The following is a 27080-nucleotide window of genomic DNA, read 5'->3' as shown; positions in this document are numbered from 1 at the left end:
CCGGAGCCAATCTTGGTGGAAAAGGGAGATGCAGAGGCTCAGAGCTCCAGAGACCTGGGTTCGATTCCCCGCTTGGGTGACTGTATGGAGTTTGCACATTCTCCTCGTGTCTGCGTGGGTTTCCTCCGGGTGTTCCGTTTCCTTCCACAGTCCAAAGATGTACGGGTTAGGTTGATTGGCCGTGCTAAATTGACCCTCAGTGTCCCGGGATGCATACATTAGAGGGATTAGCGGGTTAAATATGTGGGGTTATGGGGATAGGGCCTGGGTGGGATTGTCAGTGCAGACTCGATGGGCCGAATGGCCTCATTGCACTGTAGGTATTCTAAAGAATTCTAAAATAAAGGCAGCAGAGTAACTCAAGGCTGTTCTGCTGTATTCCACAGAATCTGACTCCCAAGGATTACTCCAGCAGGAACTTGAGGTGCGCATCTCTTTTTTAGATCTATATACAGCAACATTAATTGCAAACAAAATACAATTGTGCCTCCAAACTATATCACAAATCTGTAAGAAAAATGGAAGTTTGAATCTGCTCTTTTATTCTGTCACATAAACTTCACATGTAAAATGATGACTGTAATGTATAATTTCAGTCAGTTAAGATGCCCAGTTATTAAACTGAAACCTACTGAACAGACATAAATATATGCATCATTAGGTCTGGCAGCCTCTGTGGAGAGAGAAACAGAGTTAATGTTTCAAGTCCATATGACTCTCTCGAAACATTAACTGTTTCTTTCTCCACAGATGCTGCCAGACCTGCTGAACTTTTCAGCATTTTCTGCATTTGTTTCAGGTTTCCAGCATCCACAGTATTTTGAGTTTATTATATTTTATACACCACTACCCTGCTTCTACAAATCTAATTCCCAGCATTAGTCTAACACCATTCCGATCAACTTTGATTTCATATCCCTGTAAAATAGGTGTATTTATATAAAATGTTAATGTAAATAATGACTGAATTACTTAGCAGGTGAATGATTCTTTTAAAAAGTAACTAAACACACTAAATGTGGGTCATCTTGTTTGTAGCAAGATAGCATGATCTTGAAACCCATACTCCAATTCCAGGCAATTCTGCTTCCATCTTGGCAGCTGCAGCTTTGATTTAGAATTCTTTATTTATTTATATATACATATACACACACAAGTGCATGTTTGGGTGTTCAGACATACACAAAGTCACCCTTGCACAGACACGCACACACACACACACACAGGCGTGCGCACACACACAGGCGCGCGCACACACACAGGCGCGCGCACACACACAGGCGCGCGCACACACAGGCCCGCGCACACACAGGCCCGCGCACACACAAGTGCGCGCACACTCAGGCGCGCGCACACTCAGGCACGCTTCTACCAGCAGAATTTTTACCAAACATAAAAAGCAAACGAGGTTATTCATAAATAATGTGGAGAGCCAGGATGTTAGAACTATAATCTGTAGTCAGGTTGCAACCATCTTTTCTGATATGTTTAAAAATTAATTAAAAACACAAGTTACACAATGCAAAATTCTCCATACTCTCTTATTTTTCTCCAACCACTCTTAGATAAATGGCAGATATACACAAACCTGGTTGGCATTCAGGGCAACATTCTCCCTTCACTTCAACAGCAAGGGTCCCAACAGGGCAGAGAGGGCAGGAGCGCTTATAACAGGTCACCTGTGATTCGCGGCATTCACATTCTTTACAAAGGCCTTCCTTCCATTTCTCACCATTCTATTTTAGGAGATTTAAAAAGGTGAAACATTTTTAGTGGAATAAATGATTTTGATCTAAGATTTATCCAGAAGTTAATGCACACAAAAATATGGACTGAATTCCCGAAGCAAACCTGAGAGACAATACTTGATTCGTATTAAAGTAACACAAAGCATTGAGCTGGATTCTTTATTAGATAGGATATTAAAATGGTCCTCGTTTGAATCTTAATTTAGAGGGCGGAGTTTAGCTTAATAAAGACAGCAGATATCAACAACTACAAAAGACTATGCTGAGTGGAAGTATAAAGAGATGTAAATGTACAGTTTTCTCAGGAAAATGGAAGTAATCACAACTTCAATACCCCAAAGCAGCAGTAAAAATCTCAAACGAACACATGATAAACAGGAATTTGGTTTATTTAATTGTGGCAAATCTGTGACTAGTTCATGTTAAAAAGTTAAAAATATATATTTATTAGTCATAAATAGGTTTACATTCACAGTGCAATGAAGTTACTGTGAAAATCCACTAGTTGCCACACTCCGGAGCCTGTTCGGGAGAACTTAGCATGGTCAATCCACCAGCCTGCACATCTTTGAACTGTGGGAGGAAACCAGAGCACCCAGCGGGAAGAATGTGCAAATTCCACATAGACAATGACCCAAGTCGGGAATCGTGAGGCAGCAGTGCTAACCACTGTGCCACCGTGCGCCACTTAGGAGCAAGCAAGAACTCTAGGTTCTTCTTACAACCAAGAAGAACCTACAGCTCTTGCTTGCTCCTAAGTACATGCATGATTTCTGAACCTCTGTCCAAACAATGGAGCTTTTGAGTTAAACATTTATCATTTCAGTTCTGACAGTGTTTAATCACTGCTGCAATTTCACTCAAAGGACCACAAAACAATTTACATACCTGCAGATGTTTTTCACCGTTCAAATCTGAGTGATGCATCTGAGAGAAAAAAAAGGCAATTATTTATAAATTATGCACAAAAACATTTCTTCTGATATGAACATCAGCCTCAAACGTGATGAATTTTAATTTTAACCATCCAGCCTCTAATCTGGTGACTCAGTAATTAAAGAATCTGTTCAGTTTTCATTCGATTGAAATCGATGTAATGATAATTGGGTGAATTTTATAACAAGCAATGCCTCACTTCACTATCACATTTGTGATGATTGTCCCTTTAAGGATCAATCTGCAGAGTAAAGGTCACATGACCCAGGGAACCAATAAGGGAGCAGGGTGGGGATCACCCTGCGAAGCGTGGGCTTCTGTCCTCAAGAGTCATCTCAGGAGCTGATTGCAGCCTTGAGGCTGTAATCCTCTGTATAGTTTTAACCTGTAAATAAACGAGTTGTGTTTTCCCTAAACGAGTGACAAGCGTCTTTACAACCATCCACGTGGTCAAGATGAAAACTTACTCAATATGTTACAGTTTTCTTTTCTATGAATCTACATTTTCAAATTTTCTTCGCATATCCTTGCATTCATTACTCTGAACTGGCAATGACTATTAAGCACAGAATGTTCCTGCACTGTTGGATCAAACATTACATATCATACCTCCAAATTATGCTTTTAGTTCTCCTTCATGTGCATTATCAATTGTTAATACATCAAAATCTTGGTTTACTTTTCTTTTGACAGACCAAAGCTGAATTTTTGAAACTGCAAATTAGGTTTCATGTTATCATATTGTTAATCAAATGGAAAAGAACAAACTGACACACTGGTAAAGGATATTAAACTAATATCAAACACTCAAATTGCCAAATTGCTTTAATGCTCAGGTCAGATAAAATGGAGACCATAAACAAACATTTCTCTCAGCAACTGACAAAGAAATTATTAACCACAGAATTACTATTAAAATATTTCTGTTACCAACCCAGATATTTTCCTTAAACTTACCATGACAGATTTTCCTATTAAATATGAATAGTCAAATTAAAAAAGAGGTGGGGAGGGTTACATTTGACAGTTTTCATTAACAGCAAATTTAGAATATAAGGGGGAAATTATTTTTATTCAACTTAACCCAGCACCTACCAACTACTGTACATTGTGGCAAATGACTGCAACAATTTCCCTTCCCCTCTCAGGTGGGACTCCAGCAGCACCATGAATGCCCCCAGCAGCATCCCAAATTGCTAAAAAGTGCCTAATCAGAAGATGAAGTGCTGTTCCTCAAGCTTGCATTGGGCTTCAATGGAATACTAAACTGAATATGTGACCTTCCACACTGGCGCTTCTGACATGGCTTCCTTTTTCCTCACTGTAGTTAATAGGGCCCTTAACCACGTCCGAGCCATTTACTGCACTTTCCTTCCCTCCCAGAACAAAAACAGGGTTCCCCTTGTACTCACTTTCCACCCCACCAGCTCCACATTCAAAGGATCATTTTCCATAATTTCTGCCACTTCCAGCCTGACGCCACCACCACATACATCTTCCCCTCCCTTCCCTGTCAGCGTGCTAAAGAGACCAATTCCTCTGTGACACCCTGGTCCACTCCTCTATCGTCCCCAACACCCATCTTCTTCCTATGTAATTACAGGAGCTGTATCCCTGCCTTTGCACCTTCTCTCTTCTCACTGTCCAAGGGCCCAAACACTCTTTGCAGGCAAAGAAGCTTCTTTCAATTTCGTGTACTGTATTTGCTGCTCACCAGCAGTTTCCTCTACACTGGAACATCTTCACACAGTCTGAAAACATGACCTCGACTTGTTTGCTTGCCATTTTAATTCACTACACCCTAAAGCCTGTCCACCATCTCTACAAGGCACAATTCGGGAACGTGATGAAATACTCTCCACTTGCGTGAATGAGTGCAGCTCCAACAACACCCAAGAAGTGCAACATCATCCAGAACAAACTTTACTGACACTCCATCCACAAATATCCACCACCGACAAACATTGGCAGCTGTATATACCATTTACAAGATGTACTGCAGCAATCCATCAAGATTCCATAGGCAGCACCTCCCAAGTCCACCACCTCAAACACCTAGAAGGACAAAAGCAGCAGATGCATGGGAACAGCATCACCTGCAAGTTCCCCTGCAAACGAGGCACCAAATCGGCATTCCTTCACTATTGCTGGGTCAAAATCCTGGAACTTCCGAAAAGCACTGTGGGTGTTCCTACAGTACATGGACTGCAAAGGTTCAAAGCAGCACATCATATCTTCTCAAGAACAATCAGGGATGGGCAATAATGCTGGCCTAGCCAGTGACACCCACATCCCATGAACAAATCTAAAAGAAAAATCATATTCCCACCTCTTTTTAGTGCTGAACAAGTAGTGAATTCAAATTGAATTCCTTTTTATCACTTACTGAATTTTTCCAGCAATTTGCTTTTATTTCTTTTTTAAACTGAAATTGTTTTTACAATGTTCAATAGTGCACATGTGGATTGTTCATCAAGTCTAGGCCTTTCATATCCAGATACTGAAATACCACTTTTCAATGAGCCTTCTTGGCAGCCAAGTCTTCGCATGTTCCAACAGGTTTATGTCTGTAATTGGCTGAACAAACACTGATTCTTGGAAGAAGCCACATCTATATCAACCAAAAACCTGATTCCAGTAACTATGGATGTGTCACAAGATATACTTGTTTAGGTAGCAAAACCCTGAAGAACTATTGCCTGATCCATTGAGATACTCAGTAGCTTTCATTTCTACAGGCAATTGATGATATGTAGTAGACATCCAACTCACTTCTTCCTCCCACCAGGTAAGCAGCAGAGAGTTAGGAAGTAGATGGCACATATATACACTTTGGGTAAAGGAGAAGCATCATCACATTCCCGACTCGTGCCTTGTAGAGGTGGTGGACAGGCTTTAGGGTGTAGTGAATTAAAATGGCAAGCAAACAAGTTGAGGTCATGTTTTCAGACTGTGTGAAGATGTTCCAGTGTAGAGGAAACTGCTTGTGAGCAGCAAATACAGGACACGAAATTGAAAGCACAGTGATCACATATGCATTGTACAGAGCTAGTGTGAATAAAAAGCAATTTAACTTGAACTCCAATGTGTAAAAATAGTTATTTTAAGATGGGTCAGAATAAGGCTGGAGTGATAGTTATGGAATTTGAGAACCTGATAGGCTGCTGCAGCCAATTTGGGCCAAATGGCCTTCTTCGGCACTGTACCAATTCAATGTGGACGATGGTGCTTTATTGGTGAGGGCATGAGTACAGTGCAGTTGTCTGATATTCATGGTTAGTTCAAAAGCTTAAATAACTATCTCATTATTCACGTATTTTCTGCTGATTAAGGGTGTAACCAGTTTCCTGGGCAAACAAGTCTTCAGTCTCCTGACTGATGTCATCATTTGCTGCTGGCTACCACCCATTCTCCTGTCTGCCCCATGCATGGCTGAGCAGGTGAGAGACTGAGCAGGTGAGAGACTGAGCAGGTGAGAGACTGAGCAGGCAACACCTGGACAGCTTGGATAACTTGTACTGCAACACATAACCCATGGTTTGAGGCTTCCAAAACTTTGTTTCAGGGTGCTGATAATCTGGTCCACTAAGACTCTTCTGGCCATGTGTACCTTATAATATTGTTCTTCACGTCTTGTCCATTGATTCTTCAATGTGGTAAGCAGTCATGATAGGCAGTGTTTGTGCCTAGTGGATTGCCATCTAATCTTCCTGGCTCTTAAGATAATAATGGTGGCATTGTAGATTGGTGTAAAATGAGCCACTGCCAGGGTCATGGATATTCTTGTGAAAGATTCCATATATATTGGTCATCTCCTTGCAGCACATTCGTCATGTGGAATGCCATCTATGCATAATGTGGATGATATTGGAAGTAGAAACTTGTATAGCATGTTCTCCCGTGTCTGCGAGGGTTTACTCCCGGTGCTCCAATTTCCTCTCACCGTCCAAAAGAAGTGCTGGTTAACTAAGTACTGGCCATGCTAAATTCTCCCTCAGTGTACCCGAACAGGCACTGGTGTGTGGCGACTAGGGGATTTTCACAGTAACTTCATTGCAGTATTAATGTAAGCCTACTTGTTACACTAATAAAACTGAATAGTTTGGATTTCAGTAATTATTACCCGACAATTTGGGAAGTCCAGACAGAACAGGAGGGTTCCATGGGAATACAGATGTACAGTTTGCTAACAAGACATCAATGACCAAAACAAGCAAAAGAATTAGTAAAGAAGCATTGAAGTAGGTGTAATACTTTGCAGGTTAAAAAGAGCCTTTCTCTAGTTCATGATTAAAGCTACTTGATAGTTGATGAAGTATTTTGAAGTCAATTTGCACAAAGTAGGGTCCTTTAAATAGCAATGAGATTTCTAACGAATTAAACAGGCATAATGATGTCTATTGAGGGGTATCTGTAGTCCCTTGCTTTTCTTCAAAGAATGCCATGGAATCTTTTATGTCCAACTGAGAGGAGGCAGGGCATTGCCATTTCATCTGAATGATAGTACTCACAGCAGAAGTAAAGAGTTTGTCTTGATTATCTGCTCAAATCTAGAGTGCAGCTTGAACACACAATGTTCTAATTTAGAGGAAAGGGTTTGACCACTGAACCAAAGTTAACATCTAAAGCAGCAACACTAAACAAATCTACTTCAACATGAGGGAAAAACATATTTTGTAGCACCAATTTTACTTGGAGCACTGTTCAGGCCCCCAGTACAATATGGGGTCCAGGACTAATTAACATATGAGTAATTAATAAGTCTACAGCATAACACAAACACAATCTTCCAATGCAAGACCAGCATCCAGGTCACATTGACATTCACATCAGAGCACTCTGGGGGAGGACGACCTCACTGAGCCTGGGCGTCTGGAGTGCTTATACTTCAATGCAAGGAGCGTAGCAGGTAAAACAGACGAACTTGGGGCCTTAATGCGCACGAGGAATTTGGATGTGGTTGCGGTGACAGAGACTTGGTTGAAAGAGGGACAGGACTGGCAGCTGAATATTCCAGGGTACAAGTGTTTTAGGCGAGACAGAGGAGGGGCTAAAAGAGGTGGGGGAGTAGCGGTATTGGTTGGAGAGCATATTACAGCGGTGCAGAGGGAGGACAATTCGGAGGAGTCGTGTAGCGAGTCACTCTGGGTGGAGCTTAGAAACAGGAAAGGCGCAGTCACTATGTTGGGGGTGTACTACAGGCCCCCCAACAGCCCAAGGGAAGTGGAAGAATGGATATGTCAGGAGATACTGGATAGGTGCAGGAAATATAGGGTTGTTGTAGTGGGAGACTTCAATTTCCCTGGTATAGACTGGAAATCGCTGAGGGCAGGTACTCTGGATGGGGAGGAATTTGTAAAATGTGTACAGGAGGGTTCGTTGGAACAATATGTGGACAGCCCAACTAGAGAGGGGGCTATACTGGACCTGGTACTGGGGAATGAGCCCAGTCAGGTCTTCAAAGTTTTGGTTGGGGAACATGTGGCAAATAGTGACCACAATTCTGTTAGCTTTAGGATAGTGATGGAAAAGGATGAGTGGTGTCCCAAGGGTAAGGTGTTGGATTGGGGGAAGGCTAACTTTATTGGGATCAGGCAGAAATTGGCAGCTCTTGATTGGGAGAGGCTGTTTGAGGGTAAATCCACATCTGGTATGTGGCAGTCTTTTAAGGAACGGTTGTTAGGGCTACAGGACAAGCATGTGCCTGTAAAAAAGGATAGGAAGGGTAGGATTAGAGAACCGTGGATAACCAGGGAAATTGAGGGACTGGTCAAAAGGAAAAGAGAGGCGTATGTTAGGTCCAAGCAGCTAAAAACGGAGGGAGCTCTGGAGGAGTACAAAGAAAGTAGGAAAGTACTCAAACGGGGAATTAGAAGAGCAAAAAGGGGTCACGAAATGTTCTTGGCAGACAGGATTAAGGAGAATCCCAAGGCATTTTATTCATACGTTAGGAACAAACCGTGACCCACGTGTCTTCCTTCCGAGACCCTGGTGTCACTACCTGACTATAACTTTTATCTATTACTCTCTCATTTTCCCTAACTAAACTGAGTTCATCGAGCCTCAGCTCCAGCTCCCTTACACGATCCTTCAGGAGATGCAGATCCACACATCTGGCACAGATATGGACTTCCGGGAGGCAAGTTGTCTCCAGGAACTCCCACATCCCACACCGAATGCAGTATACTGGCCTCCCACTCATACCAGCCATGTCCTTTTTAGTTTTGGGGCTAAAACAAAAAGGGGGTGTAACCGAAGAAAAACAAACAAACAACCTTCCTCGCCTTCGCCGAAGCCCTGTGAGCCAAAGCCCTTTTAGCTCTCACTCTGTCCCCTGCTCACTCCGCTGCCCGCTCAAAGGTGCGGCCTACTTTTAAACCCTCCAAAACCTTCCCAGGCTGCTGCTGGGCCTATTTCCTGTTTAGAAAAAAAACCTCCGATTTTTTTCACTAATTTAACTGAAAAATAATTAAATAAATTAGTGCACACACAAGCTCCCTTACCCTCAGCCTGCTCCTGTGGAACAATGAGGCTGAAACCTCCAAGTTAAGCACTTTTAAACCCTCCAAAACCTTCCCACTCAAATTATTTAAATTAATCTGAGCCTAGGAAAGTAAGCAAGGGTAGGGGTGCAAGAAAGTGCTCGGCGGAAGCCTCATCCGAAGAAAAATGGTGTTGTGGGGGGTAACATGTTAGCCTGGACTGAAGATTGACTGGCCGACAGAAAACAGAGAGTATGGATAAATGGGTTTTTGTCTGATTGGCAGGATGTGATGAGTGGAGTCCCATAGGGGTCTGTGCTGGGGTCTCAACTTTTTCCTATTTACACTTAGATGAGGGGAGTGAAGGCATGGTAGCTAGACTTGCAGATGACACAAAGGTAAGAAAAGTATGTTGAGAAGAAAACATACTGAGTTTGCAGATGGATGTAAATGGACTGAGTGAATGTGTAATAATCTGGCAGATGGAGTATAATGTGGGAAAAAGTGAAGTTGTTCACTTTGGCATGAAGAATTAAAAAAGAGCATTACTTGAATGGAGAACGACTGCAGAATGCCTCGGTGCAAAGAGATTTAGATGTTCTCGTGCATGAGTAACAAAGAGTTAGTATGCAGGTGTCACATGAAACCAAGACAGTTAACAGAATGCTATCCGTTATTACAAAAAAAATTGAACATAAAAGAAAGAATGTTATGCTTCAGTTATACATGGCATTGGTGAGACTGCATCTCAAATACGGTGTGCAGTTTTAGTCTCCTTATTTAAGGAAGGGTGTAAAATGCATCGGAGGCTGTTCAGAGGAGGTTTACTAGATTGATACCTGGAATGAGTGGGTTGTCTAATGAAGATAGGTTGGAAAGGCTGAGCTTGTTTCTACTCAAGTTTAGAAGGATGAAGAGTGACTTTACTGAAGTATACAAGGTGCTGAACAGTATTGGCAAGGTGGATGTTTAAAGAATGTAACAGAGGGTATTGTTTTAAAATTAGGGACCATCCCAAGGATGTCCTTGCAGGGAGTGCTGCGAAGGTTTACCAGGCTGATTCCTGGGATGGCAGTCTGTCAACTGAGGAGAGATTAAATCAGTTAGGATTATATTCCTTGGAGTTTAGAAGAGTGAGAGGGAATCTCATGGAAACTTATAAATTCTAACAGGATTAAACAGGGTGGGTTCAGAAAGAATGTTCCTAATGGTGGGGGAGTCCAGAACGAGGGGTCATAGTTTGAGGATAAGGTGCAAATCTTTTAGGACTGAGAGGAGGAGAAATTTCTTCACCCAGAGGGTGGTGAATCAGTGGAATTCATGACCACAGAAAGTAGTTAAGGCTAAAACATTGTGTGATTTAAAAAAAAAATAGATATAGCTCTTGGGGCTAAAGGGATCAAGGGGTATGGGGGGGGGGGGGGGGGGGGGAGGTGGGATCAGGATATAGAATATGATCAGCATGATCAAAATGAATGGCAGAGCAGGCTCGAAGGGCCGAATGGCCTGCTCCTGCTTCTATTTCCTCTGTTTCTTTTGGGACAAAAATGAGGAGTTTTTTTTATCCGAGGATTCTGCGACTTTGGAACTCTCTGCCTCAGAAGGCGGTGCAAGTGGGGTCATGGAATATTTTTAAGGTGGAGGTAGATTGATTACCTTGCCTAACAAGAATCTAAGATTATTAGGGATAGATGGGAAATGTGGATCTCAACATGTACAGATAATCCATGATCTTACTGCTTGGTGAAGCAGGCTTAAGTGGCCAAATAGCCTGCATCTGTTCCTGTTTGGTATGTTTGTAAAATCACTGACAATTGGAACACAGAATAAGCTGCGCAATAATTCTATATTAGAGAGCAATAGAATCAACTTGTCATTTGGATTGCTAAAGAAAATCTATGCAAAGTAGCTGAAGTTTATTATAATCCTTTTTGCTTCCATTTAATCCTTCAGGAATTATGACAGGTAATTTTGTATTGCTGGGAAGTGTTGCCCAGTGGAGGCATAAATTGGAAATTTGGATCTGTGCTGTGCATAACCCCTTGACTACTGATTTAAACAGTCAGAGAACCATTTAGTGTTCACCTAAAATTTCACGATGCCTAGCAATGCTCCTCACCAGAAGCACAAGTTAGAAAATTGAATGTACAATGTCCTCATTCAATTTATTCATTTAAATAGTTGTATTGAACTTAATTTCATAACTTAATCAAGCATACTTAAATGTTCAAATTTTAGTAACCGGTGACTGGATATACATGTCAAAACTATTGAGTGGACTACATAGGATTATATAGCAATTCAATTCCCTGAATCCAAATATTGTGAGACACGGCAACAAAAATTAACTGTTTTTGTCTATTCTTTATGGTGTGGATGTCCTTCACATTCCTTTCATGGTACGTAATCAGATTGAAAACTATTTGTAGTTCATATTTCTGTACCTCGTGTACCCCAAGGCAACATTGCAAGATATATTTGAAAATTTGGAAAGTCAAAGTCAAGAATGCAGTGGCAGAGCAGAGGGGCTCTAGGAAATGAACAACCACATCATGCTCCCCCCATCACACCTTATAATTTTTTTAGTTGAATAAAATGGCACTGGAGGATCCCCCACCTTAATTTCTTTCCCAGTATCCTCTGCCATCCATCTTGGTCTTCAGCCTGCAAGTCTAATTGTTCTTGGCTTGGCTGGATTTAATTGTCAATCCTCCAATCTTAGCTCTGAATTCCTCTTTAAACATTCTTCGCTGGGGCCTTAGTCCCTAGGTAATCCTGGCTTTGTCTTTGGCTCTGAACACTCCAAGTTCTATGCCCTTTGAAACAGTGACAGAACTATGTTGGGTGGAGGAGGCAATGTTATGGAGCTGCTCACAAAGGCAACTTTTCATAGGCTACTGCTAATATCTGGACTTCTTATAATCCCAAATCTTCAGTTCCAGTTCCACATTATCAGGAAGTACCAATAAACATTTCCTGGGACAATAGATAGAAAGTGGCCTGAATATCTAAGGCTTGTAAGATTCGAGCCTAGACCAGTAAATTCCCAGTTTAGCTAACAGCTTTGCACACTGGTGCACAAAACAGGGAAAAAAAAACATCGGGTGCTTTGTGGACCAAATCATGCATTTGATCTAGACCTCTGGTTTAACAAAGTAATCCAATTATTCCTTCATTGGATATATTTTACTGTTCCTCTGTATGCACGCAACCGTGCTATCCGCAAAACATCTTCCATTTGATTCTGAGCCCACTCTACACATATTGAGATGGACTCACCTCCTTAACTTGTTCTCTGTAAACACAGTAACTGCCAACCGACACACATTCAGGACAGCATTTTCCGGGCAAATGTAACAATTCTTCACCCTGCAGATAATTACAAACATTTACTTAAATCTGATAATGATCGCCACAATTTATACTGCAAGTGTAAAAATGCACACTGCCAAAGGAACACATTAATAGTAATAGTTTCAGCCCAAAGTTCCATGAGCCTTCTTCACCGCAGAAGTTAAGAGTCACGAAACTAGGTCAACAGCATACAGGCAGGTTAGACTCCGATAGTCGTATGGAATAAATTGGATTAAATAAACTCTTAGCAGACAGAGATGCCACATTGAAATGGTAAGGATGGCCTCAAAATGGAATGTTAATTGGTGGACAGATGGTAGGAGGTGGTAGGAGTGCCAATGAAGAATAGACCTCAGTTTAACAAACATCTGAAGAGATATTTAAAAAAATTCTGAAGGCCAACTTTGGTTGATCAAGCATGTGGGATGGTCAGAGAACAATAAAGAGATAACATTTTAATAAGTAAGGGCAAGAGCCACTGGTACGTGGCCTTTATGACCACTAACGTTTAATTATTTACCCCGCATGCTTGTATCGTAATTGCATGTCCAATGCATGCACTTACAAACTAATACAATGCTTACCTTACATAATTTAGCATACAAATGTATGACACCGTGGTTGTGACAGCTTTGAGCTATCAGACAACGAAATTCATAAGCGCCAATGAATTTGTTGTTTGAGAGTGAAATTGACATTAATCTCATCATCCTTGCCTGTGTGGGGTTTGTATTCATGTGTTGATAAATAAAAATTATTAATTAGATGTCTTTCTGTTGCTCGAGTCCATGGACCAATATTAAAATGAAGGGTAAGTTTTTTCCTAAACACTGAAGCAATTCGCCAAAATCCCAAATTGTGGGATTGGGATTTATTTAAATAGCCAGGGTGATAAATCCCTGCCAACAAGATGGAAAGGGTGATTGCTGACTGCCTGGCAGAAAATCAGAGTAGCATATTGTTGGTAGAGCCAAAACTTCTTTGATGGCAGAACGAGAAGTGATAAAATTTTAAATCAATTCTGTGGGATTGAATACTTTTCCTTCTCATGGTGCAGAGAGCCCTCAGCAGATGTGACTTCTGCTGGACCTAAAGAGGATGCAACGGGCATAATTCCCAACCAAATCCAGAAATACAAAAAAAGCTGGCAGAGGTGGTGGAGAAATTATGCCAGAAAACTCATGGCCAGGATTCCCCCCAAAAAATTCTAAATTCCCAACATGCAGGAAATTGGGAGTAAATCCTGCTGGGTTTTTGTCCACATGATCTCCAGAATGAAACTCCGATGCTCTGTGCATCACATAGTGTCCTAGCAGGATTCCCTCTGAAAATCAGGGGCCTATTCCCGCCCGGGAGGCCAGCAGCACAGCGATGAGTGGGCCACTGCGTATGCGCTGATCTGTCAGCGTAGAGAATGGCACATGCGCAGCGGCCCCCTCTCATTGCCAGCATCCAGATCGCTAGCCAGCCCCACAAACCCCCTGATCGCTGGCCTTTTGGACCTCCTAGGGTGAGCCCCTCCCCCCGGCAGTCCCAATCCACCCGCTGACCCCGATGACCAGCCCCGATCCCCCCCCCCCCGACAATCCCAAACACCCCCCCAACTGCACCCCACCTGGATGGCCAGCCCAGATTGCCCCAACTCCCTCCCTCGCCCCCCCCACCAATCCCAATTGCAAAGTGGCAGCGGGTTCCCCCCATTCCCCCAATAGGCCCTGCCCACAGTAGGCCCGGCCCCTCTGGCCTCACCCCTTTGGTACTGCCCGGTGCTGATGGGCAGTGCCAAGGTGCTCCTTGGGCATTGCCAGTTTTCACCTTAGGCAGGCTGGCACTGCCCAAGGAACACCACCCCCCCTTACCCCTGACCTCCTGGACAGGGGGCCTCAATGGTCTCTCTTCCCTCCAGCGGGGTCAGTCTGTCTGTTCCCCTTTAATGGGGAGCAGTGGTAAACCCCGCTGGAGGGCTAGTGGGCCTGGAGAATTCAGTCCCGGGCCTGCTAATCTTATGGAAGTGTCAATTACCATTACATTTCCATATGATAATCAGCTCTGCGGCGCAGCTGATTACGTCAGAAATCTTTGCCAGGGAGAAGTGTGGAGGCCATAATGCCCAGCAGGAAACCTGTGAAACAACCACCGCTGACGTCTCCCGGCTATTCGAGCAACGCCCCATACATCTCTCCAATTGTAATTTAATCGACATGATGCACAGGTGGAAACAAGGTTTAACTCCAAATTCTTGTCCCTACTCCATCCCTCCCACAAGCAATTGAACCACATCTCTGAATGTGTTCCATAATAAGATGTTCCACTTTAAACTATCCTCAGGTATATTTTAATGAATTTGTGCAGGGACAATGTCAAAATAATGGCCAAATCTTTATCGAACAAAGGCCTTTGTTTGCCTACAAAAAATATCTTGTGATTCTCTTCAGAAGCAACCCTTCTGCTCTGATTGTTTTGGATATTATCAAATTGTGCAAGATAACATTTGTATATTTTCAATTGGGGTGTGTGAAGGGGGGGTGGGGGGGGAGGTAGCTTCTCTCACAGGTGGATTCTCTGAACCCATTGGAATAGCTCATGCTGTATTTGTCCGCACCTTCGTCCACCTCTTAACTGTGGCTCCAAATAGTTGTTAGCATGCACACTGGCTGCACCCTGGTAAACTGCTGTCAAGGACCTGGTGAGAACAGCCAGTGGGTCTCCAACTCTTGATGATTCTTGAATTTGTTGACTCTGGTGTGCGAAGACCAATTCCATTGGATTAGATGGATGAGACCATTTCAGGTTCAACGGCCGTCAAGGCACAGTCTTGTGGAATACAGAGAACTCGACAAGACACAGAAGATGTCCTGGTCATCTACCAAATCCAGATCTATCCCCAGCCATCCAGACTAGTCTTACCACCAGACCAAGGTAGGTCAGGCTGACGATGTGCAACTCTCCCTCACTACAATCCAATTTATGGGTAAATCACGTTTATCAACTTAACATGATGGAGATGGCTATCTTCACCTCAAAGGATGAACAATGTATTTTCAACTTTACCTGCTTTGTGTACAGGCCAGACAACACTGAACCTGAGATATCAATACTTGATGAGTCAAGTTTCAAGTAAATGTAATATGCATGTGGCTGGGAGGAGGGTAAAATTTGCTTCAAAATGAATCAGTGCATTGATTACAGAAAAGTAATGAATTTTTCTTTGATTCAAGTTGGATGGCATGATACCAATTGTCATTATTAACCGTTTATTGTAAATATTTCAGCAATATGCCCACTTTCAGAATGCCAAATTTCATGATGTGCAGATAATTCGGAATAATTGACCTGAACACCTGAATATTTCTAGCATTTAATTCAGATGATTTCTTTCACTCATTACTGCAAAGCCACACCACCATAGGTAATGACAACAATGACGACATAGGAAAACAGGCTGCCTTACCCACGAGCACTCCACTCGGGCACATTCGGCAGTCTGACAGATGACCTGCCCCCTCTCACACATGCAGAACTCGCAGCCAGTCACATTCCACATCTCTCCGTGATACCTGATGACACCTTCGTACAGGCAGTTCCCTTTCCCAGACACGCATTCCTCGCAGCAGCGTCCAGATCTTCTGACTTTATTCAGTCCCTGTGGAAATAAATAAAACATCAAATATCAAAATGGTGATTTGTTTTGGCATCTTGAGAGTTGTACACAATGGCCCCAATACCAAGGAGGAAGCAGGGGGATGGCAGAGTGCATTTCGAAAACTTGGAAGAACAGGTTCCATCTGGAATAAAAACAGAAAATATTGGAAAAACTCAGCAGGTCTGACAGCATTTTTGGAGAGAGAAGGAGAGTTAACATTTTGAGTCTGCATAATGAGGGTCATATGGACTTGAAATGTGAACTTTCTTTTTCTCTCCAGAGATGCTGACAGACCTGCTGAGTTTTTCCATCATCTCCTGTTTGTATTTCAGATTTCCAGTATCCACAGTATTCTGCTTTTATTTTGGGTTTTCATCTGGTCCTGCTGAATTTAATGGCAGGATCTGATTAACACCTTCTGTCTCCGTATCTCAGCTGCAATCAGCCAGGTTGAAGACAATCTAGCAGTAAAGTGGGTAGGCTTTGGTGCCAGGCCACAGCTGGAGGTTGCAAGGAGGAAGAAAGGAAATATAAAAGGGGAAGGTGGTAGGAGATTGGAGGCTTGGGACACATTTGAGGCTGATGGCAAGGGAAAATCCAGAGGCTGGAGGGCTTTAGGTATGTTATCCTATATGTTAGGTATGTTATTTCACAACTGTAATTTTGTGTACAATTGCAAGCCACAAATAAGCATACAAAATAATTACCTTCAGCAAATTCAAAATATTAACTTATTATCTGGTTTTAAGAATTGGAAGCTTTAATTCATTATGCTCTATATGTACTTATAAAATGCTCGCGCTTTGCAAACAGCCTTAAATTGAAGAACAAGTGTCACTGTGACGGAATGTGAGATCTTCCTCCTTCTGTACAATTTCAAACCTTTGTTTAAAAAGTGCTTTTCCCTTTACACTCGAGACTCCTTGAGTTAAATACCACAAGTTAAAACTAGATGTGCATCATGCTTGGGAGGCTTGAATCTCAGCACCCCTTATCTCTACGCACATTCTTCAGAATGACCCCACCTACACTAAAACACACAAAGCTTCAGGGCGGCGGACAAAAGCTTCTCACAAATGTACACATAACGCGATTGAAACTGCCACCAAACCCACAAACTTACATGGTTCGTAATTCCTAAACAGATGAGGATTAGTTTCCTGGGATATTTTGGGAACACCCCAAAATCTTACAGTTCTTTAATTACAAAAGGTACATCTGCTGGGTTAGCCATATCAAACAACAGGTGGGAATGTTTAACATTTGCTCATAGCCAAAATATACCCTTTAATCAGGATGGCAAAATCTTCCGCTTTGCATGAAGTTTAAGCATGCTGCTTACAAAACTTCCAAGTAAGCAGAAAGACATAGCTTGGTCAGTGATGAGTCCTACAAATTTTATGAACAGCATATTTTTGGAAAGGCAAGCACCTGACTGCTCATAAGACATGAAAGTGCAAGATGCAATTAAGGTAGTACACTAGGTCGATAAGGTTGTGAAGAAGGCATATGGAATTCTTTAACTTATTAGCCGAGGCATGGAATACAAGAGCAGGAGGATATGCAGGAACAATACAAAAAAAATTAGTTAGGTCACAGCTTGAGTAATGTGTGAAGTTCTGTTCACCTCATTGCAGAAAGGACGCAATTGCATTAGAGAGGGCACAGAGGAGCTTATGAGGATGTTGCCAGGACTGGATAATTGCACCTATGAGGAAAGATTGATAGGCTGGAGTTGTTTGCCTTGGAACAGAGGGGACTGAGGGGAGTTTTGACTGAGATATACAAAATAGTGAGGGGCCTGGATGCACTGAAGTTCTTTAGCAGAGAGCTCAGTGGCTAGGATGCATTGATTTAAAGTGATTGGTAGAAGGATTAGAGGGGGATGAGGAAAAACGTCCTCACCCATGAGGGTTGTCTGGAACTCACTGCCCTCAACTTATTGAAAAGATATCCGGATATGCACCTGAATTGCCATAACCTGCAGGGCCACGTACCAAATGCTGGAAAGTGGGATTAGCCAGGGTGGCTCTTTTGTCGGTCGGGGCAGACATAATGGTCCAAATGCCGTCTTACAGTGCCATAAACTTTCTATGGTTCCAATGTAATGTTATGCTCGTATTGTCAAACAATACATATGCAAAAGCATCCTGATAACCATTGTTAATGTTGCTCTGTAATTGATTTAAGGAGGACTAATCAGAAATTCAAACTTCCTTGAAGTAGATGCACTGGTGTGTTGAAAAATTGCCTTTAGTCCAAAGTCCAAGAAATCCACATCCATAAACCAACTTCCAACATAAACACTGCCAGAGAGAGGGATTGTGCACCTCAAAATTGGCAGGCTCTCTAAATTTCCTTTTAGTACAAAGATGAAGGACAGGAAAACCTTCTGCATAATATCCCATAAATCAACATGTGCTTTGCTCCATTTGTAATTACCTTTTCACAAGTCAATGATGGGCATGTCTGCGTATAACATCTAATATCACCATGGTCGCAAATACAACTAGTGCACTCATTCTTCTTCCACTGATCACCATGCTGAGGAAACAAAGAACAGGCACTTTTTAATAAACATTCAAGGCCTAAATTGTACCTTTATGGTGAATAGATATCTGAAATCTGTAAATTTGAGGGCCAATGCCATCAATGCTGCAATAAGATCACAACAAGGATGTGGCAGAGGGAAGCAGTGAGCAAGATAGGGTGGCAGAGGGAAGCAGCGAGCTGGAGGATCGAGGAAGGAAGAGGCAAAGCAGATGAGGTGGTGAGCTGGAGAGATGAGAGCGGCTGGAGAGGCGAGTGGCAGAAGAGCAGGGAGAGGTAAGTGGCAGGAGAGCAGGGAGAGATAAGTGGCAGGAGAGCAGGGAGAGGCAAGTGGCGGGAGAGGCGAACGGCCGGAGAGTGGAGAAAGATGAATAGCTAGAAAGCCAGGAGAGGCGAGTCAGTGAGCTGTATAATCTAGGGAAGTGGCATGCTGGTAAACATGTATTTACTTAGCACTAAATAAACACAAATCTTTCTCTCTTTTGCATCTCAACACAAACAGCCTTTTCAGATATATTGCACACTTAACTTAAACACTGCTGTCAATACAGGCATCTAAAATTCTAATCTAAGCCCTTTTTAAAGGAAAAGCAGAGCCTCACAATAACCTACATTGGCTTTTTGTGTTGTCAGACCTGGAACTTGGCTGGCAATTGAAAAATAGATTTTAACCAATAAAATCAAAACTTGTAGATTAGCTTCAAGGTTACCTTGTGCTTCTTCCCTGCCAATGTGCAGGATTTTGGCAGACATTCAGGACAGCATTTTCCAACCTGCATTACAACATCTTCATCCTGAAGTTAACGGGGAGGGAAAGTGATAAATGATAAGCTTTGGACACTTCATTGCTGAGATTGTAATTTATTAACATTTAAATTCCAAAAGATAAATATAGGAATTTAGAGACATAATAGGATTTGATTTGGGGTCATAACTGGTTGGTTGGTTGAAGAAAGGTTTCGGTTTCACCTCCTCCCATTCTGCTGTCACTAATTTCAATCCAAGCTTTGAATTCTTTGGCATAATCCTATTGCCTTGCATTGGGAAATTTCTAAATTACACAGGAGCTTATTTTAGTACCTACAAATCCTATCTTTGAAGCACGTTCTTCCCTCTACATGAATCCTGATGCCTCAGGCCAGAAGTTTCTTGTTCCTGCTATGTTTCCCTGGGATTTGGCAGGAAAAGTGGTGGGAAACAAGATTACATCTCATCTATGGTACAGAGATTTTTTAACTCGTTCCACCCCTTCAGAATTATGGCGAAACAGGAGTTATTTTAATTTGTTCATGGCATGTGGGAGTCACTGGCTGGGCCAGCATTTATTGCCCATCTCTGGGCCTTTAAGAGTCAACCTTATTGCTGTGGGCCTGGATTCGTATGTAGGCCAGACAGTGTAAAGGTGGAAGATTTCTTTCCCTAAAGGACATTAGTGGACCAGATGGGTTTTTAATGACAATCAACAAGGGTTCCATGGTCATCAGTAGACTTTTTAAATTCCAGATTTCAATTAAATTTTGAATTTCACCATCTGCTGTGGTGGGATTTGAACCCAGGTCCCTAGAGGATTATCCTGGGTCTCTGAAATACTTGTCCAAAACAAGTTTAAGCCATGTGGTTCTTTTTGCCACCCAGAGACTGCTCAGGAGATGCTTTAACATCTGGCATTGAGACATCTGCCCAAGTCAAGTGGATGCCTCATAATATTATCAAATCCTGTTTTTACCAAGCGTGACTATTTATTGAGTGGACTGAAACCAGGATAAGTTTTAAGAAGGCCTAAATAGCAGTTCTCTAAATGGTCGAACATTTACATGACTTTAGCTTGCAAATTGTAAAGCAGTCAGAAAGGAGGTGTGTTGTCTGGAAGTGGATCACGAGAACAATCATCTTAAACAAGTGGCAAAGAGTAAAAGGCCAATCCTGAACTACTCAAAGACAACCAAACATAATCTATTTATTCAGGTGGGTGCACACTGATCAATTAAACTCATCACTTTGGACAATGAACTTCAGCTGAGAAGGTCTCCAACCCAGAGCATTCAGACAACTCACTACAGTAAACAATTAACACAAACAATGGACCTCAAATGAGGGGATCAAGGCCCTGGTGTGACCATATTTAGTAACTAGAGAGATTGTGAATAGAAGTCATTTGGCAGCAAGCTTTTGTCTTAAAAAGAAAAAGAAATTGGTTTTCCAGAGTGAGCCCATCTTTTTTCTCTCTCCCAAGCCCTTCTGTAAATATAAGTCCTGCTTGTACATGACCAGCCAAACATCACAGTCAGCATCTTCAATGTAGACCAAATAGCTGCAAATTTCAGAGAAAAATACAGAGATCGTCCGTTAAAACTTTAAGTCACCTCTGCACAGAATCCAGGAAAAATTACTGAACAAAGTCTGAAACTGTTTTCTATGCACCATTTGTGACTCTTCAGATGGTGAAGCTGTCCACGTCCAAATGCAGCAAGGCCTAAACAATATGCAGGCTTGGGCTGACAAGTGGCAGGAACATTCACACCACACACGTGCCAGATAATAGCCATCTCCAACAAAAGAAAATTTAAACATCCCCCCTTGGCATTCAATGGCATTACTTTGCTGAATTCCTTCCATCAACATCCTGGGGGTTTCCATTGACCAGAATCTTAACTGGCCACCCACAGAAATACTAAGGCAGGTCAAAGGCTAGGAATTCTATGGAGAGTAACTCACCTCCTGACTCCTCAAAGCTGTCTACCATCAACAAGTTAAGAGTATAATGGAATGGTCTCCATTTGCCTGGGTAAGTGCATCTCCAACAACACTCAAGAAGATTGACACCATCAAGCAACCCACTTATTTGGCACCCCATCCACAAACATTCACTCTCTGCACCACTGACATACAGTGGCAGCAGTGTCTACCATCTACAAGGTGCACTGCAGTGACTCACCAAGGCACCTTGACACCTTCCAAACTCAAGACTGCCACCATCTAGAAGGACAAGGTGACAGATGCATGGGAACACCACCACCTGGAAATTCCTCTCTAAGCCACTCATTATCCTGACCTGGAAATACGTTGCCGTTCCTTCATGGTCACTGTCAAAATCCTGGAATGCCCTCCCTAACAGCATGGTAGGTTCACCTACACCACATGGACTCTAGGAGTTCAAGAAGGCAGCTCAGCATCACCTTCTCAAGGGCAACTAAAGATGGGCAATAAATGCTGGCCCAGCCAGCGAAGCCCACATCCCATAAGTGAACGAAAATAAACTACAGGAACCATGGGGGCGATTCTCGCAGTTAGCTGTGCAGCTGGCGGGAGACTCAAATGGAGGCCATTTGGCAGGCTTCCTGCTGGGTGCCATGGCCTCCGCAAGTCTCCATACACCATATTTCCGGTGCTAGCCTGCCTGTGTAGTTGAGGCTGCAAGGGGGTGGGGGACTTCCGGGGTGGGGGAAAATCAGGACGGCCAGGGGGCGGGGTCGAAGCTGGCCTGGACACGTCCAGGAAGCCCGCAATCGGACTGTGGGGGAGATCGGAGTGTCAATGATGCAGGGTCGCGGGGCTGGCTGGCAATCAGGACGCCTGCAATGCAGAGCCAGTGCACATGCGCCAATCTCCGCTATGACAGATCGGTGCACGCACAGTGACCCCCTCAGCAGCCTCTCCAGCGGGAATAGGCCCGCCCACTGATCTTTCACATGATTCACGCTAGTGTCCTCTGCAATGCACAAGAAAAAATCAGCAGGACTTACCCCAATTGTTACACGAATTTGACACAGAATTTTTTGGGAGAATCCCACCCCATATATGATTGACTTTCTATTGAACATTCAAAAAATTGAACCCAACCGCTCTTCTTGTAATCTACCTCTGTCTGTGTATGTGTCATGGATGCATGTTTGAGTTGGAGCATTTTTATTAATTTTTATTTATCTGCATTAAGGACAATAAACACTATTTCCTTTTCTTTTAAAACTTACAAGAAAACCCGTCTGTGTTTATCTTTTATAATCGCAGGACTTAACAGTAAAACACTCACTAAACTGGCAAGAAATTTCTGATGGAAACACCTGTTGTGGTCAACCGAGAGGTGGAAGAGAGAGGAGCCATTCTACCACATCTCACCTGGCCATAACAATATAACATTTATTTTACACAAAGGTAATTTGACAATTTAAATGCCTGCTGGCCTTGACATCTGTTGTGGGCACTCTTACCAGTAACACCTGCTGGAACAGAAGTGAAGTCACAAAAGTTAAAAATGAAACTTACACTTGTCGGCCTGGTGCTTCTCTCGGCTGCACAGGAAACAGTTGAGACACTGCCGACCCAGACTCCAGCGTCCTCACCCTACCCTTGAAACCTCGCCACATGCCTAAACACAATCCCAGTGAGCAGTCTCTGAATTGCCCAAACTTCACAGGGCAGCAGCTATTTTATGCCTGTTCTGGGTAGGCAGCTATCCAGCAAAATGTTAATGAGGTCTGCTTGTTAAAATCGACTGGGTGCCTATGACAACTTCAGGTCTGGCATCTTTTCCCTGCTTGTCAATCAGGAGTTAAAATCTCTTGGATCTTTTGCCAATTACAACAGATGATCAGGAGAATCTCTATGGAGGTTTGATCTGTGTCTGTACTTAGCTCCTGCCAAGACTCGGGATTCACCATGTAGTAAATCTTCAGTTTAAAGTAGCCTCCCACAAGGTCAATGTGTGCTAGCACAGTTCAGTTATACCTCCTGAACTCATTTCAATATTGGTTTAAGAACAGACTGAGATGGGATTAAATATATCAGAGTTTATTGTGAATGAAAATTTGCAACAGTGAAGGATTGCATGATTAACCTATATAGGAAATTCAGACCAAATTCCAATGTGGTCTCTCTGTACACAACTATATTGGAGAGCAGGTCTATCAAACCAACTCTACCTGGCAGATGATGTAAAATTTATAGTGCCACCGGCTTCTCCTAACTTATTAATCACTTGAGAGAGGCCAACAATTATCGGTAATAGTAGCAAGAAGACAAGCCCCTGATAAATTACTCATTGATACCTCACTCCAATTGAACATAATCACAAAGGACTTCAAAACAACTGTTTTCAACTGCTGCTGGCAACCTGTAATACCAAGATGCCACCAGAATGTTGTGTTCAATATTTATTTATCTATAATTGTTATTTGCGTATGTCACTGTACTATGTTATCATTTGTTTTATACTTGTAACACCCTTGAGTGCTTGCCACAATATATTTTTCTTGTCCAGTAACACTGGGGCAACACTGCTTCTGTTGAGCATCTTGGTTTGACTGGATCATATATTTCTTTCCCATATTAATGGTGCCTGTGTGTTGCCTCTTTTTAAAATTTATTCCTTCATTGGAAGACAGCATCACTGGCAAGGTCAAAACTTGTTGACTGTTCCTAATCGCAATTGAGAAGGTGATGCTAAGCTGCCTTCTTAAACTGTTGCAGCCATATGGTGTAGGCACAGTCATAGTGCTTGCAGTTTGGTACAGCTTGGCTTGGTAGGACATTTCAGAGGGCAGTTAAGATTCAAGCACAATCCTGTGGGTCTAGAGTCACATGTAGGCCAGGCAAAGATGGCAGATTTCTTCCCTAAAGGACATTAGTGTAGCAGACAGGTTTTTATAACAAGCTGATACTCTCGTTGCATCATTATGGATCGAGCTTTCAATTCCAGATTTATTAATTTAATTTAAATTCCCCCAGCTGCCATGGTGGGATTTGAACCCACAATCCCTGAGAATTAGCCTGAGCCTCTGGAGGACTAATCCAGTGACACTACCACTATGCCACTCTTTGCTGAGCCTGAGAGAGCACTGTGCCAACCTTTACTGATCCATCAAAATATGTCCTCCAAATAGAAAATCTTTTGTCCATTTTTTATTTAGATGTTTGCCTATCTCTATTAAAAGGAATTTAAGTAACACAGCCACAAGTATTTTAAAATATTGATTACTGCATGAAAAATGAGAATATAACTTTGTTTTTTAAAAAAATGAACAAATCCCCAAAGCTAGATTTTCACTTCAATCTCAAAATGCTCTGTTCTGTAAGAAATGATAGCCCCCGTCTTTAGATAGGAATATACCCATTTACCTTTTCAGCTGAAATTATGTTCCTGTCTGTTTACAGACATGGGTCCTGCTGAAGTCAACAGCAATTTAAATGGCTCGGCACATTTACGGGCAGGGGGATGCCGTGGCGGGATTGTAAAATCCTGGGCATGGTCTTTGAAATTACAGATGAACACATTGATGATCTCTGTTTAATTCTGTTATGGTCAGTTTTCAAAATTAGGGGGATTAGTGAAGGGGCATTTATGAAACATTTATTAGATTATTGTTTATTATGCAAGAGTGTAATGTGAACTTTCCACAAAAATCTACTTTTGGTGAAGTCTCCTTTTCCTTAATAGGACAGAATGGTTTCCTCCTTCTGTCTCCAATTAAATACCTTTTACTTCTGTTACAGAATCATTGTCATAGGCTGAGGCAGCAGGGATAACTGAGCTCACACAGCCACAACTAATGGCACTGTGGATCAGACAGGAGATCAATTCCTGTGTCCTGGAACTGCTCTTCCTCCCTTTACAATTAACGTACAAGTAATCTTGGAAAACTTGAAGGGGCTTAAAAGTCAGAGCTCTACAAGCTGAATTACTCAAATGAAATAGAAATGTCTGTCCTCATTAAGAAGGAATGTGTTTCCAAATGGAATCAAGGCCTTTTTGTAAAATGGTCCAGTGAAGACTAACTATAAAAGGATCAATAATTGAAACATGGTAAATGTACTGTAGATACAGGAAATATTGAAGCACAGAGCTTTGATAGTATTTTGAAAGGGAAAACTTATTATTTATTTAAGCAGCTTTAATAAAGGTCAGTTTAGTTTGCAGCATTCTTTAATCAATTTATAAAGCTCTGTCTAAAAGGAGAAATATCCTATACTGCATAAAATTGTTATGTGCAAACAAGTGGTATCAATTATATCATACTTATGAACACAGATATTAGGAACAGAAATAGGTCATTAACATGATGTTGGGATCGAGGACCTAAGCCTAAAACCAGCATTCCCTCTGTTGGCAACATTGAACCACCTAAAACACATCTTTGCACCTCGGACCTGGATTTCAAGCTACCACCTGGTGCTAAGCAAAAGGTACACACTCTTGATATATTGTTTGATTCTGAACCCAACTTTCTCGTTGGCATTTTTATCAGTCTCAAATGCCACTTTCTTTGACCTCCAAAGCATGACCGACCTCTGTCCCTAACTCTTTCTCTGCCATTGAAACCTTAGCCAAGCTTTTATAAACACAAGGCTAGACATCTCCAGTCATCTTCTTGTGGGCATTTTAACATTTACTCTGTAAAAGTTACAAGCCACACCAAATGCTCGGGTTCAGAAATTAAGTCCATTAACCATCACCCTCATCCTTGTTGATCTTCCCTGGCTCCTTGTGCATCATAGAAACAAATTCAAGCTCCTGGTTCTCATCTGTAAATCCTTCCATGGCATTGCTTCTCCCTGTTTCCAGAATTTCCTCCAATTATGACCCTCCCAGCTGTGTGTCCTTGTATGCATAATTCTTGTTCCAACTCCTTACACTCCACTTTTGGTTGTTGTTTCTTGAGCGACTGGGCTTCATTCCCCTGAACTCCATACCTCAGCCAAACACCTTGACACCTCCGTCATGGTCTTTAAAAACTTCCTAAATGCACCTCTTGTTCTGCTATTCAATATCCATTTTTTATCTACCATCATGGAAAACACTTTTATGGTGTCTTTCTGCAAGTTAGCAGTGCTACACAAATGTAATCTTCAGTTTTCAAAGATCCTCTGTTAATTTTGTCTATGTATTAGATATTAGGAACATAGAAAATGGTTTGCAAACATACTTTCAAACTTGTTATAAACCTAATAAGAGGAAAACAAATCAGCAGCTGCATTTTAAAAATCAGATTGAGGATTTCAAATGAAAATGATTAAGACATTTCTTGCCACAAGTTTCCCAAATTTCATGCCAGGCTAACCTTCTTCGATTGCCTATTTGAAATCTGCTATATGCAATTAAATCTTTCAATGGTCTGTGCCAATTAGAGCCTTTGTAAAGTCGTTTTCAGATACCTTGCTTACTTCATCCTGTCAATTGCTTGTCCGATAAAAACAAGTAGACACAATACACATTACACTTCAATGCAGTTTTTCTCCACTAATTACCTTGTGAGCATCAATACTCCAGAGATTACAAATTTGCAGAGTTTGTAAGTAATTCGTGATTGGGTAATTTAAACTGCTAACAGAAGATGCAGAACAAGATAAGATATAAAAGGAACTCATTCAGAA

General features: G+C 42.1%; 1 protein-coding gene across 1 annotated transcript in view; it reads right to left on the bottom strand.

Annotated features, from left to right (window-relative positions):
• Positions 1 to 27080, bottom strand: part of fras1 (Fraser extracellular matrix complex subunit 1) — a 469072-nt gene that overhangs the window by 270482 nt on the left and 171510 nt on the right. Inside the window, exons 7-12 of the mRNA XM_078235603.1 lie at positions 19424 to 19507; positions 18606 to 18707; positions 15972 to 16163; positions 12446 to 12535; positions 2637 to 2675; positions 1589 to 1736 (exon numbers count right to left, since the gene is read on the bottom strand). Coding sequence (XP_078091729.1) covers positions 1589 to 1736; positions 2637 to 2675; positions 12446 to 12535; positions 15972 to 16163; positions 18606 to 18707; positions 19424 to 19507 — 655 coding nt within the window. The remainder of the gene's footprint in view (positions 1 to 1588; positions 1737 to 2636; positions 2676 to 12445; positions 12536 to 15971; positions 16164 to 18605; positions 18708 to 19423; positions 19508 to 27080) is intronic.

The sequence above is a fragment of the Mustelus asterias genome, chromosome 1, assembly GCF_964213995.1.
Source record: "Mustelus asterias chromosome 1, sMusAst1.hap1.1, whole genome shotgun sequence".
Lineage (NCBI taxonomy): Eukaryota > Metazoa > Chordata > Chondrichthyes > Carcharhiniformes > Triakidae > Mustelus > Mustelus asterias.
The sequence above is the reverse complement of the archived record's forward strand: the minus strand, read 5'-3'. Positions and strand labels throughout refer to the sequence as shown.